At 46.3% G+C, this 13,323-nt stretch overlaps 1 protein-coding gene across 1 annotated transcript; it reads right to left on the reverse strand.

The window, feature by feature from the left end:
- Positions 1-775: 775 nt before the first annotated feature.
- On the reverse strand, positions 776-13,174 carry AHSA1 (activator of HSP90 ATPase activity 1). The gene is made up of 9 exons (XM_028718715.2): positions 12,952-13,174; positions 8,390-8,580; positions 8,067-8,149; positions 7,692-7,809; positions 4,737-4,825; positions 3,708-3,842; positions 3,096-3,197; positions 1,979-2,030; positions 776-1,202 (listed from the first exon to the last, which is right to left on the reverse strand). The coding sequence occupies exons 1-9, from the start codon at positions 13,029-13,031 to the stop codon at positions 1,030-1,032; spliced, it is 1,023 nt and encodes a 340-aa protein (XP_028574548.1). The 5' UTR covers positions 13,032-13,174; the 3' UTR covers positions 776-1,029.
- Between the last annotated feature and the right edge of the window lie 149 nt (positions 13,175-13,323).

Below are 13,323 nucleotides of genomic sequence, written 5' to 3' on the forward strand. Positions count from 1 at the left end.
TTACAGCACATGAAAAGGCTTTCTATCCTATGCCTTTCAGTTTTCCTGTTGTAATTAACAGTTCAAATGCATTTTATGCAGCAATACCCACCACCACCACCATGGGAAAGGCTCTAGCACTGTAAAAAACCCAGATATATACAGTGGTACCTCGGGATAAGTACTTCATTCGTTCCGGAGGTCCGTACTTAGCCTGAAACTGTTCTTAGCCTGAAGCACCACTTTAGCTAATGGGGCCGCCTGCTGTTGCTGTGCCGCCAGAACACAATTTCTGTTCTCATCCTGAAGCAAAGTTCTTAACCTGAAGCACTATTTCTGGGTTAGCAGAGTCTGTAACCTGAAGCGTATGTAACCCGAGGTACCACTGTAATGCTGAAGTCATATACAACTGTGGCTTAAGATGCTGCTGCCCACAACTCTCAATGCTTTCATTCTGCTTCCTTTTAAGGGGTTTAATAAGGTATAACTTGGGAAGAGCCAGGATTCTGAGTTTGATGGGCATTACAGATTTCTGCTACTAATGCCTGTTCACAGATAAAAGGCCACCACAGAGATAATACAGCTGCGCACCCGTCAGAAGAAAACAAGAAATATGTCATTAGCCCAAGATGTGTTGCAAACTTTTCTAAGGAATTTCCTAACCCTAACCCTAACCCTGCAAGCTGGAATACGAGGCCTCTGTCTTTTGCCTTCTAGTCTCTATTATAGAAGCAAGACTACTACTTAGCTGAAATATCTTCCCTCCTATCTCTCTACTCAGATAAGAGCCAGTACGTCTTCTTTAAGTTATGTTTATTTAGCAATACGGGTGTATATACATTTATGAGAATCCACCTTTTGAATCCCCTGCAGCAGGAGACATGCATGAGCAGTGACAAGTTGGAATCTGTGCTGCTCAGTGGCCTTCAAGGCCATCCGGCCATCCTGCTTATCACAACAGTGAAACAAAGGATAAGAAAGGGACAGACAAGAAGCAAATCAGTTCACACGGCAGAATCTTTGGGTAGAGACTCTCCGCAGTAGCCAGTGTTAAAACAATCGGGCTCCATAACCAAACGTCTGTTTTATGCCCTCAAAGTAGTATCGTTGCCAGCCCTCCCTTGTTCTCTCTTCTTCGTTGGCTGGGATGCCCCTTCCTTCCAGGCGGATTTCTGTTTCACCAGCTTTGTCGATGAACGTCAAAGTGATGGTTGCAAAGTGTCCTAAAAGAGCCAAAGAAAAACCCCAACATTCAGCAGTGTGACACAGCCTGGAGAAACACAGCCAGACAAACTATCTGCTTCTTTCCTGATATGGTTAAGAGAAGAAATCTGCTCTTCTTCCCAAGATTGCAACAGCTGGGAAACACTCAACTCTTAACCAATCTACCCTTTAAATATGTCATATCCTGTATGATAGGGCAGATTCCCAGTACAGTGGTACCTCGCAAGACGAATGCCTCGCAAGACAAAAAACTCACTAGACGAAAGGGTTTTTTGTTTTTTGAGCTGCTTCGCAAGACAAATTTCCCTATGGGCTTGCTTCGGAAGACGGAAACGTCTTGCAAGTTTGTTTCCTTTTTCTTAACACCGTTAATACAGTTGCGACTTGACTTCGAGGAGCAACTCATAGCACGCGGTGTGGTAGCCTTTTTTGAGGTTTTTAAAGACTTTGGTGATTTTTGAAGCTTTTCCAAAACTTTCTCGACACCGTGCTTCGCAAGACGAAAAAAATCGCAAGACGACAAAACTCGCGGAACGAATTAATTTCGTCTTGCGAGGCACCACTGTAATAAGTACAGCCAATGCACGAGTTGCCGTACAAGCCAAGCAAAAACATAGCACAACCAAGGCCAAGGCTAGTAACCAACTGGGAAATGCTTGTGCTTTCAAGCATCTTACAATTTAATAATGGGCACCTACTGCTAGTACAACATAGTCAGAGTATAGCTGAAGCATATGTCATTTTCTACTTTGTTATATGAAGTAGAATAACTTACCCTCTGGCCATGTTTTAAATCTCCACTTCATTGCAATCTGCTTCTCAGGAACCTGGAAAGGAAGGAAAGCCTAGTTATCTAGCAGGTATATTTTCATTTGAATACCAAGAGAGTGACAGAGATTATACTGAAAAAAGCTGGGGGGGGTGTCAATATTATGTGAGAGTAGCTCAGGGTCTAAATACATATAACGCTTAATGAGTAATGTGCAACTACATCTCTTTTTTCTATAATTAACAAGCGCAACAGAGCAACTGTTATCAGAACTGCACTGTGCAAAGAAAGGAGGTTCTATCTGTCTGTCTGTCTAATTCCTCCACCTCCTTTCCCAGTCCAGGACTCAAGGCAGCTTATGCAGATAAAACAGAAATAGCTAAAAACACAATAAAGACAATCATTTAAAGGTAATGAAATATAAATAAAATAGTGTTTAAAAGATCCATTAAGAAACAACAACAGCAATAAAAACATCACAAAACCAGCCCTTTCCTCAAAATACCAACTCCTATTGTAGAGAGATTTATTGAGATCAAAATGATCTAAGTTTAGCTACAGTTCACCAAGCTTGCCTTCATAACATTTCTTCTCTGAACCAGACATGGTTCAGAAATAACCACAGTTTAGAAGGATGAAGGTTGCTGTGCATACACTGTCTCCTCCCCTCCCCTCCTGCTCTGTAGTGAATAACCTCCAGGATTTCTTAAACTGATTACCTGTTACATCTAAACCAGGAAAGCATCATTTTCATTCTGACAGTGCAAAGGGGAAGGAGGAAGGAGCATAAAGGTGCAATGCTTGTGCCTGCCTAATCAAACTGAGTTTGTTATGTCTGAACTCGGCCAATATTATCCATTTGTTTTTTGGAAAAGATGTGTATTTCCACCTAAACCATCAGCAACACAAAAGAGTCTATCCAATTTTAGACTTGGTAAGGTAGTACAGGCATTAGCATTATTATTACTATTATCATTATCTGTACAACACCCTTCATCCAAAGATCACAGGGCAGTTCGCAACATAAATGTTCAGAGCATTACAAAAGAAACAGATCATGGGCTAAAAAGAAGGCACGTCCCAGCTACTGAGCAACAGAAAATGTATTGTCAACAGTACTTACTAGTTCAGTGAACTCTCCAGTGACACTGCCGTCTAGCAGCTGGAATTTTCCTCCTTTGTCAGCCTCCAAAAAGGCAGGTGAGTGAGTAAAAGCCTGGACCATCTGCAGAAAAAAAAAAATTATGATCATTATGCATTAAAATGACCATGACTTCCACCCAATCTACTGAAACAACAGAAACAGATGCTTGATTCCAGCACTCTGGAATCTGAGTCCTGATTCCAGTACCATCTCCCACTGGGGACGGGGGCACTTTCAAGGATGAAAGTAGCACCTCTTGGCTGCCACTTCATTTCCAATTAAGCAGAAGCAAATGCTCATCTCGGTGGGAGCTTCTTTGGAAGTAGGTCTCCTGCTGAAAGAACATATAACCCTTCCAGACTGAGAAGAAACAAGGTGACCCATAATCCTTGAAATATTTCCTAAAGGCCTAGAGGTCGCTTCTGCTGCAGAGTACCAACCACAACACCCTCTGTGTGTGAGCTAATAGGAGAAACATGGGGAGGACGTTAGTCTGAACAACCAGCAGAGATATTTATAACCAAATCTAATCTAAAAAGTGTACAAGGACTTCTCGACAGAAAAGGACCTGTAGACAGACCTGCAACTTACCTCTTGTGTGATAAACACTCTATACAGTTCATCTGGAGATGTTAAGAAAACGTCCTTCAAGTTTATCTTGCAAGTAGGAATTTTGACTCCTATCGATTTGGATTTAAGTGCATTGCCAGCAACTGGTTCAGTGGTCTAAAAATAGAATAAGTTACAATGAAGAACATATATTAACTGATAGCTTATTTTGTTAGTTGATTTACAAACTTTTTTAAAAAAAGAACAGCACTCAAAATACAATCTAAAAATTGTGAAAACAATAGAAACTATATGCAATACAAATCAGTACAAGCACAACCTAAAAGCCAGATGCAATCAATATGAAACCAGCATAAAAAGCAAGCAAGCGGGGGTGGGGGTGGGAATTGTATACATGTAAACAGCACTGAGGAATGCAGTGTAACACTATGGCGCTCCCAAGACTCCTAAGCCTTGCTGCACTAGCAGAAATCCTTGGGCAGGCTCCCACTAGCAGAGCTAGTAGCTGAATCCCGCTCCAGCTGTGAGTTAAAAGACATGGGGAAATAAAAATATCTTCACCTGGTAGCTAAAGGTCCACAACGTAGATGCCAGGCAAGCCTCTGCTGGGAAAGCATTCCATAAATGGGGTGCCACCAAGGAAAATACTCCCTCCCTTGGCCACTTGCCTCATTTTGCTAGGGGCGGGGGGAGATTTGGAGCAAAATAATTAATCCCGAACCCTGCTAATAAGATGGCTCATTCCCTGCAGCTGCTGAAAGAGCAAGGCACCAACCTGCAGCCACTTTTCTTCCTCACTGGACTCCAGTAGTCCCCAATCTTCAAGATACTGCAATCTGTTTTTGTTATACTCCCTCAAGAATTTTGGTCCAATTGTATGCCACAGAATATTCACATTCCTATCAAAACTGCTTAGTGCCCAGAGCTACCTCATATGCCACACCACTAAGTCTGCTGCCACTAGGAGTGTAAAGTAGCCCTGTGCCTTATTATTCATCAGAGCAAAGAAATGTTAACCTATAAAATACACCTGGAATCTTGGGCTCTTACCTTCCGTTCCTCTGCTTTGCGTACAGGCTGAGGTGGGAGCTCTGATTGTTCACCATTCACTGTGGGTAAGATCATGCCTTGGGTAAACTCTGAAAGGTATTAAAATCTCATTATTCCATTCAAAGCATCTAGAAAGAAACCACATTTCATAACAATCATAGCTGTAAGAAAGCATCATTAAAGGAAGGCAGGATGTCACAGAAAATGGGATAAGAAAGCTACCACACACTTTGATAAATTTATAACACTGGAACTTATCAGTTCAGACCTCCAAGAGGATGTACTGAAAGCTATACAAATGCTTTTGAGAGCAGGAAAGAGGGTCAAACAATAATTACATAATACAGTGGTACCCCGCAAGACGAACGCCTCGCAAGACGGAAAACCCGCAAGACGAAAGGGTTTTCCATTTTGGAGGCGCTTCGCAAAACGAATTTCCCTATGGGCTTCCTTCGCAAGACGAAAGCCCATAGGGAAATCTCCTGGACAGCGGGGAAGCGCAACGCGTCTTCCCCACTGTCCTCGGACCTCCTCCGAAGGCTGGCGGTGGGGCGGAGAGACCTCCTCCCGCAGCCAGGCTTCGGAAGGCTGTAAAGCAGCCCCCCGCGACCCTCTCCCGGCTGGAGAGGTGACGCGCGCCTATGGCAGCAGCCTCCATAGCCGAGCGTCACCTCTCCAGCCGGGAGAGCACGCGCGGGGCTAAAGCAGCCCCCCGCGACCCTCTCCCAGGTGACGCGCGCCTATGGCAGGAACCTCCATAGGCGCGCGTCACCTCTCCAGCCGGGAGAGCGCGCGCGGGGCTAAAGCAGCCCCCCGCGACCCTCTCCCGGCTGGAGAGGTGACGCGCGCCTATGGAGGCTCCTGCCATAGGCGCGCGTCACCTCTCCAGCCGGGAGAGCACGCGCGGGGCTAAAGCAGCCCCCCGCGACCCTCTCCCAGGTGACGCGCGCCTATGGCAGGAGCCTCCATAGGCGCGCGTCACCTCTCCAGCCGGGAGAGCACGCGCGGGGCTAAAGCAGCCCCCCGTGACCCTCTCCCGGCTGGAGATGTGACGCGCGCCTATGGAGGCTCCTGCCATAGGCGCGCGTCACCTCTCCAGCCGGGAGAGCGCGCGCGGGGCTAAAGCAGCCCCCCGCGACCCTCTCCCGGCTGGAGATGTGACGCGCGCCTATGGAGGCTCCTGCCATAGGCGCGCGTCACCTCTCCAGCCGGGAGAGCACGCGCGGGGCTAAAGCAGCCCCCCGCGACCCTCTCCCAGGTGACGCGCACCTATGGCAGGAGCCTCCATAGGCGCGCGTCACCTCTCCAGCCGGGAGAGGGTCGCGGGGGGCTGCTTTAGCCCCGCGTGCGCTCTCCCGGCTGGAGAGGTGACGCTCGGCTATGGAGGCTCCTGCCATAGGCGCGCGTCACCTCTCCAGCCGGTAGAGGGTCGCGGGGGGGCTAAAGCAGCCCCCCGCGACCCTCTCCCAGCTGGAGAAGTGACGCTTGACTATGGCAGCAGCCTCTGAAGGCTGCTCCGAAGCCTGGCGGGGGGGGCGGAGAGACCTTCTCCCCGCGCCAGCCTTCGGATGCCTGTCCTGAAGACTTGGGGTGGGAGAAGGGTTTTCCTTCCCACCGCCAACATTCAGAATGCTGTTCTGAATGTTGGCGGTGGGGAGGAAAAACCCTCCTCCCACGCAAGCCCCGGGAACAGAGGGAAAGCGCTGCGCGCCTTCCCCTCTGTTCCCGTACCTGTCCTGAAGGCTTGCGGTGGGGAGAAAAGCCCTTCTCCGCACCGCCAGCCTGGCAAGCGGTTTCCATAAGAACGCATTAATTGATTTTCAATGCATTCCTATGGGAAACCATGCTTCGCAAGACGAAAAACTCGCAGGAAGAAAAAACTTGCGGAACAAATTAATTTCGTCTTGCGAGGCACCACTGTACTATATTAGAGACATGCAGCCTAAAGTTTGACTGGTAAACTCAGGGCAGGTATATATAATTTTCAGACCACAACTCCAAGTTCTCTAGTGCAGGCATGCACTACTGTGGCCCACAAGGCTTTTTTCCCCACAGTGATGTGGTGGCAGTCTCCTTGGTGCTACTTGAGACAAATAATCCATAATAATTACTATCAGCACTGAGATGGAAAATGATAATTCTTCACATCCTTGAACGGAGTCTTGCCTCACCAGATTTACTTTGGTAGACCAGCAGAGGATGGAGAAGGTCCTTGAGGTATCACAAGTCCTAAGCCATTTAGTGATAACCAGTACTTTAAACTGCACTCAGAAACACCCTGACAACCAGTGTAGCTGCTACAGTATGGGACTGATATTCTCCCCAAACCTGCTACATGTTAAAATTTTAGCAGTGGCATTTTGTACTAGCTGAAGCTTCCAAAGAATCTTCACAGGAAGCCCCACACAGTTTGCTACAGTAATCCAGGCAATATGTACCTAAAGCCCTACACACTCACTCTCCACCGCTCATGCCAAGGAAAGAGGAGACCAGCCCATTGGTCTCTGGCTGCTTCTGCCATCATTTCTGCAGCCCACCCACTCCCCATGTTGGGGGCTGCATGTCTTCGGTGGGAAGCCTGCTCTACTCAAATAAGCTCTCCACAAGATTAAGAAGCCTGAAAGATCAGGGTATGAATCATGCAGGGAGCCTACTCAAATAGAACAGGCTCCTTGCTGCAGACATTCAGCCACCAACATGGTGTTAGGGGGAGTGGTGGGTGCTGCAGAAGGAAACGGTGCCAGGGGATGCAGGAGACGACAAGGCCAGACTTATTCCCTCTATCCCCTTCAGATGAGGGTTAATTGCAGGACAAGGGGAGAACAGGGATTAAGATGTATGACAAAGATAGACAAGTTTATTCTAAGCAAACTATTTCTAACAGATTTCAAAACTCCTTCGTCCTCCACAAGAACAGCTTTGACTCGACTATTTATTATACGCCTCTGTACTTACCTGTTTTGAGAGTGCTAATGTAAGTTTCCAAAGCACTGCTGATCTGATTTACACCTTCATGCTTCATCAGAGCTAGCAGGTTGGTGTCTGGCTCATCTTTGGCAAGACTAACGCTGATCTGAGAAGAAAAGGGGGGGGCAGGAATTCATATGGTTCCAACAGGACAAATCTCTTTTCACTGCACATACTCCTCCACCCTGTAATGCATCCATGCGGTAGCTTTTTGTAGATTTGAATGGTAGAAATCAGATATGAACTAATGGGGCTTAAAAATAATAAAAAGCTGAAGAGAGATAAAACTTGGGACTACTTGGATATCTGATCCCTCTTCAACGAAGCAGAAATCAGGAAAATAATCTGTAACTGTGTTCTTACCTCAATTTCATCAACATCATTTTCATCCGATAGATTGGGAATCTCCACATATCCCTTATACTTCACACCTGTATTTGAAGTGCCTGTGAAAAGCAATATACTGAATGAATTGCTCAATTTCCCTTTCTAACAGCAACTTCTGACATGTTCTGGCATTCTAGAAAACTCTCTAAATTCCCTTTCTCTCTTCCCTTGGAGAAGGGGGTTGTTATCTGCTTCCTAACTATTTGAAAAGACTGTAGAAATTCTGCTTTTTGACAATTCAACCAGCACTCTACAGCAAGATCACATTACGTAGCTAAAAACAAAGCAGGAAAACTCACCTGTCCAAGTCAGCTTGATATTCCACTCATAGAAGAAAATCAGCTTTCCTTTGCGGTTATTGATTGAGGCTTCTCCATCCAATTTACTCACTTCTGTCACTTCACAAGTTCCCTCTGCATTCTCTGCTCTAATAGCCAGAAGCAAACTTTTCAGTTTCTCTGAAGACCAGTTAGATGCATCTCTTTCAGTCCTAAGAAAAGAAAAAAATTCTCAAAATGTAAAAGGCAGTAATGAACAGCTGGTGCTTTTCAATGCTCCAGTGTTGCAAAGTTAGTTTCCAATGCATTGCATACACCCCCTTTGTCCCATTCCCTAGAAACACATGGTATTTGGCTATACATCCTGAAAAGTTACACTTCCAAAACTGACTTCTTTTAGGGACACATGGAAGAGGGTAACCAAGGGTTTTGACTAACCACTCTGTATACCTCTACACCAGCGGTGGTGAACTGGATTTGGCCAGTGGGTCAGATTGCTATCTTTCCCACCTCTAGTGGGCTAAGCTTGACAGGTGGGCAGAACCACAAAGTTGTCGATCACCTGACATCAGATTACCTTTTCTGCTTGCAAGGGTCTTTGCATATCACTTCACAAGACAGCACTTTGAAAGGGGCTTCTCATGACCCGCCAATTGCTGAGGCTTGCTAACACCCTTTCAAAGCACTGCACAATATAGTGCTTTGAAAGGGGCTTCTGAAGTGCTGTCTATTTGAAGCACTTCACACTGAGCTTTTCAGTTGCTAACAAACTCCCTTTTGGCTAAGCCAGGTTTCTACCTGCTCCACACCTGATGTCATATGATGTTAGGTGTAGGGCAGTTGGGTATAGCTTGGACAAAATAGCCTTTTTACTTAATTCCCACCACTCAGCAATTAACCAATTATGTCCAATATACATCTATATACATCTATAAAGGAGGGCTCCAACCATGACTAAGAACCCATACCACCTATTTAACCTTGGCTGATCAATTTCCTCAGCCCCATTCTGAATCTGTTACTTTACTTCAGCAGGATTATGAACCAGGAACAGCTAGACAACATAAGAGTTAGGTCCATTGGGATCCATTCAACGTCACACTCTTCTGGTTGTTCCATTAGTGCAAGCATTCCTGCTTGTCAGACAGAGCAATCCCCCCTCTCCTTCCCCCATGCACTGTTCTGGGGGTTCTCCTGACCCTCCAGAATGGACTGGGTGTGGGGGGGGGGGCAAGGCCTCATTGCACTAGCAAGAGCTCTGCTGGTGCACAGGGCTAGCTGAATCCAGGCCACTTTAATTAATGTGCATGAATAACTAAGTGCACTAATTTCAAAGTATAACTTAGTTATCCAGTCCTATGCTTCTAATACAATAGGATGGCTCAAGCTTGAGTTATACAAGAGTCATCACATATTGAGCTTACACAGCCCCAAAACTTCCTTCTTAACTCTTAACTTCCTAGCTCTGGTGCAAGCAAAGCATATTGTTGAAGCTCTCACTAGTAAATCTGTCTAGTAAATTTCAGGCGTGGCCAAACTTGGCTCTCCAGCTGTTTTGGGACTACAATTCCCATCATCCCTGACCACTGGTCCTGTTAGCTAGGGATGATGCAAGTTGTAGTTCCAAAACAGCTGGAGGGCCAAGTTTGGCCACGCCTGCATCTAGTTAGACACAGACTGTCTGCTGCTGTGGAACCTACCTTTTTATTTCATTTAAAAATTATATTTTTTGGTAAAACAATCTGGCAACATGAGAATGGCATCATACACACGCTTAATGAGTAGTCCAATCCCAGCAGGTTCCTATATTTCAATGAAAGAACAGGATGTACAGTTCTAGCCAACCCACAGGATTATTTTGAACCACTAGGTGGACGGACGGAGTGAACTCACAAACTGCTGAGATCATAGCTGTTAAATCTACCCAGCAGAGAAGTAACTTGTGACATGACAGAGACAGATTATACAAACAGATTTCCCCTTTCCCGCTCCTTAAAATACAAGAACTAAATTCCAATACATCAGGCTTCTGCTTTGAAAACCAATCTAGATAAAATGTTTCTGTAGAATCTGCATGTAAAAACAAAGAGTGCTTCATAAGTTGAAGATGGCTATATGTTTCACAGTTGCTTGAGTGCTGCTGCATTAGCATTACATACCCTTGGAAACTACAGCTTGCTCACCACTGCAGAATGAGCTGCTGGCTCACTTCATACTGCCTATGTCACTGTTTTTTCTTTTTGGCTCCGCACCCCCCAAGGTTGGGGCAGGAGGACAGAAGAAACTGCTGCTAACTGGAGAGCTCTCCATGGTTCTAGAGAAGCACACACACCTTCCTCGGATATGAATTAACCATGATGCTCAAAGAGACAGTGCATATTTCCCCTGTGGTTTAATTTAACTGGCAAGTTCCCAGAACAGGGAACCTACAGTATTTATCCTTCCTCCTTTAAAGCCTCCTGCAGCTGAAAAAATAGCAGCTGCTCACTCATCACAAATTAAGAGCATGGTGATCATGTTTCTAGTTGTCTAAAGATGCAGAAGAGCCTGGATAAGGAGCAAAACTGATTGGACTGAAAATCTCAGGAACAGGAAAGACCTGGTAGATATAGTCACAAAAGGGTAGGACTGGACTTCTTTATACTAATCCTGAAAGCTGTGGGTTGCTACTAGGGATGGAAGAAGATACGGTTTTCTGTTTCACCCTGTATTTAACGCATGCAGCATTTTCTCCATTCTGCTGCAGTTCATCTTCTGCCAAAACTTACATTATTTGTCTCACTGTGCGCTGTGGTAAAATTATGTAACTTGCATATTATAATTACACTGTTGTTACTTTATCCCACCCCATTCATTTCTATGCAAAGGAAACACAATGCAAATGTGGGGTGGTGGTGGCATAATCGATTACGTACAATTTGCAGGTGGAAAGCAACAGCAAACACTGGTCATATTTGCCAGATTGATATGCATTAAAGACATGAGGCAAATAAGCAAACACTAGCAACTTCTACTTGGGTTCATCAGAGGTCTCCAGCATCCCTAAGCGGCTGTTCACAAGAGTCCATACCATAATAAATCAAGATGTAAAGTGCCATTGGCACTTGGTCTTTGCACTGCTGGCAAAATGCCATATTTACACAAGCCACACTGTGCACAGCAGCTGCTTGAAAATATTGTGCATAGTTCACTCCTTGCCCAGGTCAGTAAGTGTGGTGGCAATCGCATGAAAAGATTTTCAATAAGAAACAAAAAATAGAACGCTATACATAATAGTAGATGTACATGACCAAGTGACAATATGAAGGCATCCTGCATCTCCAGGTTTTTCTGGTTCATTTCTATTGGAATAGAAAAATGACTTTCTTACAGCAGCACACAAAAATTATTCTAGTTTTATAATAGTATTATAATAATAGTTTATTATTTATACCCTGTCCATCTGGCTGGGTTTCCCCAGCACTCTGTCTCCAATAGTGACTACTGAAAATACATGATGTGATAGCAACAGCCACCCTCTCTGCTATCAGTGTCCTGCACTCAGGAATACTGCTTCTGTGTTTGGAAGCTCCATTTATATCAAAATTGTTGTCAAATCACCCATGAATTTGTATGTGGCAGAATTGCTAGTTTGCTTAAGACAACTTGCGTCACCATTTTTCAAATTAAGACTGATTCCTATCTTGTCATCATTAATTCCACATTAAGGAAGCAATGAATGAAATCCTCCCCCATTCTCAAAATGCTCCTGGAACAGTTTCCCTGGATACCACCACTTCCTGTCTACCCACTTTCTCCACAACTACCACACTGCAAATCAGTGTGAAAAGCAATCAGATACAGCAACCCAGCTAAACAAAAAGCATGGCTTTGCATGTCAGAAACACAGTAAGCACAAACGCACCATTAAAAATGACAAGGGGCTTCCTATTCTGGAGAGTGCTTCTGCAGCACCAGATTATGATACAGGTGGAGGGGCTGCCTCCCTGTTGCAAACTACTTTTATTCAGCAGGCACTCGCTGGCTTTGCCAGATGCTGCACCTGGCCCCTAGAAAAGACTGCCAACGTTTTTGTTTGTTTTAACCAGTCCCCAGCTCCCATGCACTTAAGCGCAGCTTGATCTGAAAGAAGTAGCTAGCGATCATATTTCTTTTTCCATGCCAAAAAGCACCCAAACTCTCACTAGCTGCCCTTCTACAGATCTAGCTGTTTTGGTTTTTTTAAAGGAGGTTAAACCAGGCCAGGGAGGTTTCTCTATCTCTCCTCACCCCTGTAATCTTTTACCACACTTATTTGAGAGTAAGGTCCACCGAACCCGAAGGGAAGTGACTCCGGCGCGAACACGCATAAGCGGTGGAGAATCTAGTGTGAAGGGGTCAGAGGCAAGAGACAGGGAGAGAGAAGCAGACACGCGTCCCCGCAACCGCGGGGGTGTGGGTGGTTGTGGGTGTGGCGGTGGCAGCACGGCCGCCCTTATTCCCCCAAAGCCCTCAGGGGAAGAGCTGCACACCCCCCCCAAACACGAGCCACTTCTCCTCCGCCCCCCCCAGCCCCCGCTGCCTTCCCGGCCCCCCTCGCCCACCAGTGCCAGTTGTTGACGTTGGTGGCATCCGCGCGCTGCTCCACAATCCAGCGCGGATCTCCCTCTCCCCACTTGGCCATCAGCGCCTCGCCGAAGGACTCGCCGCTTCTGCCTCTGCCCGGCTGGCTGGCTGGCTGGCGAGCGCCCGTCGCCCTCGCTCTCTCGCCGCGCGTCTGGAAGCTACTAGAAGCGCCGCCGGCAGCCGCGCCGCCTCCCAGCTTCCGGCAGCCGCCGGAGAGCTTCCTTCCGTTGCTCCCCGCCGCCGCCGCTCCTTACTCCCCCAGTACCATAGAGGGTATAAGCGTAACACACAGACACGCGCAGCCTGGGCAGGGGAGGAAACTGACATGAACACCGAGGGAAGCGGGAGGC

The sequence above is a fragment of the Podarcis muralis genome, chromosome 1, assembly GCF_964188315.1.
Source record: "Podarcis muralis chromosome 1, rPodMur119.hap1.1, whole genome shotgun sequence".
Taxonomy (NCBI): Eukaryota; Metazoa; Chordata; class Lepidosauria; order Squamata; family Lacertidae; genus Podarcis; species Podarcis muralis.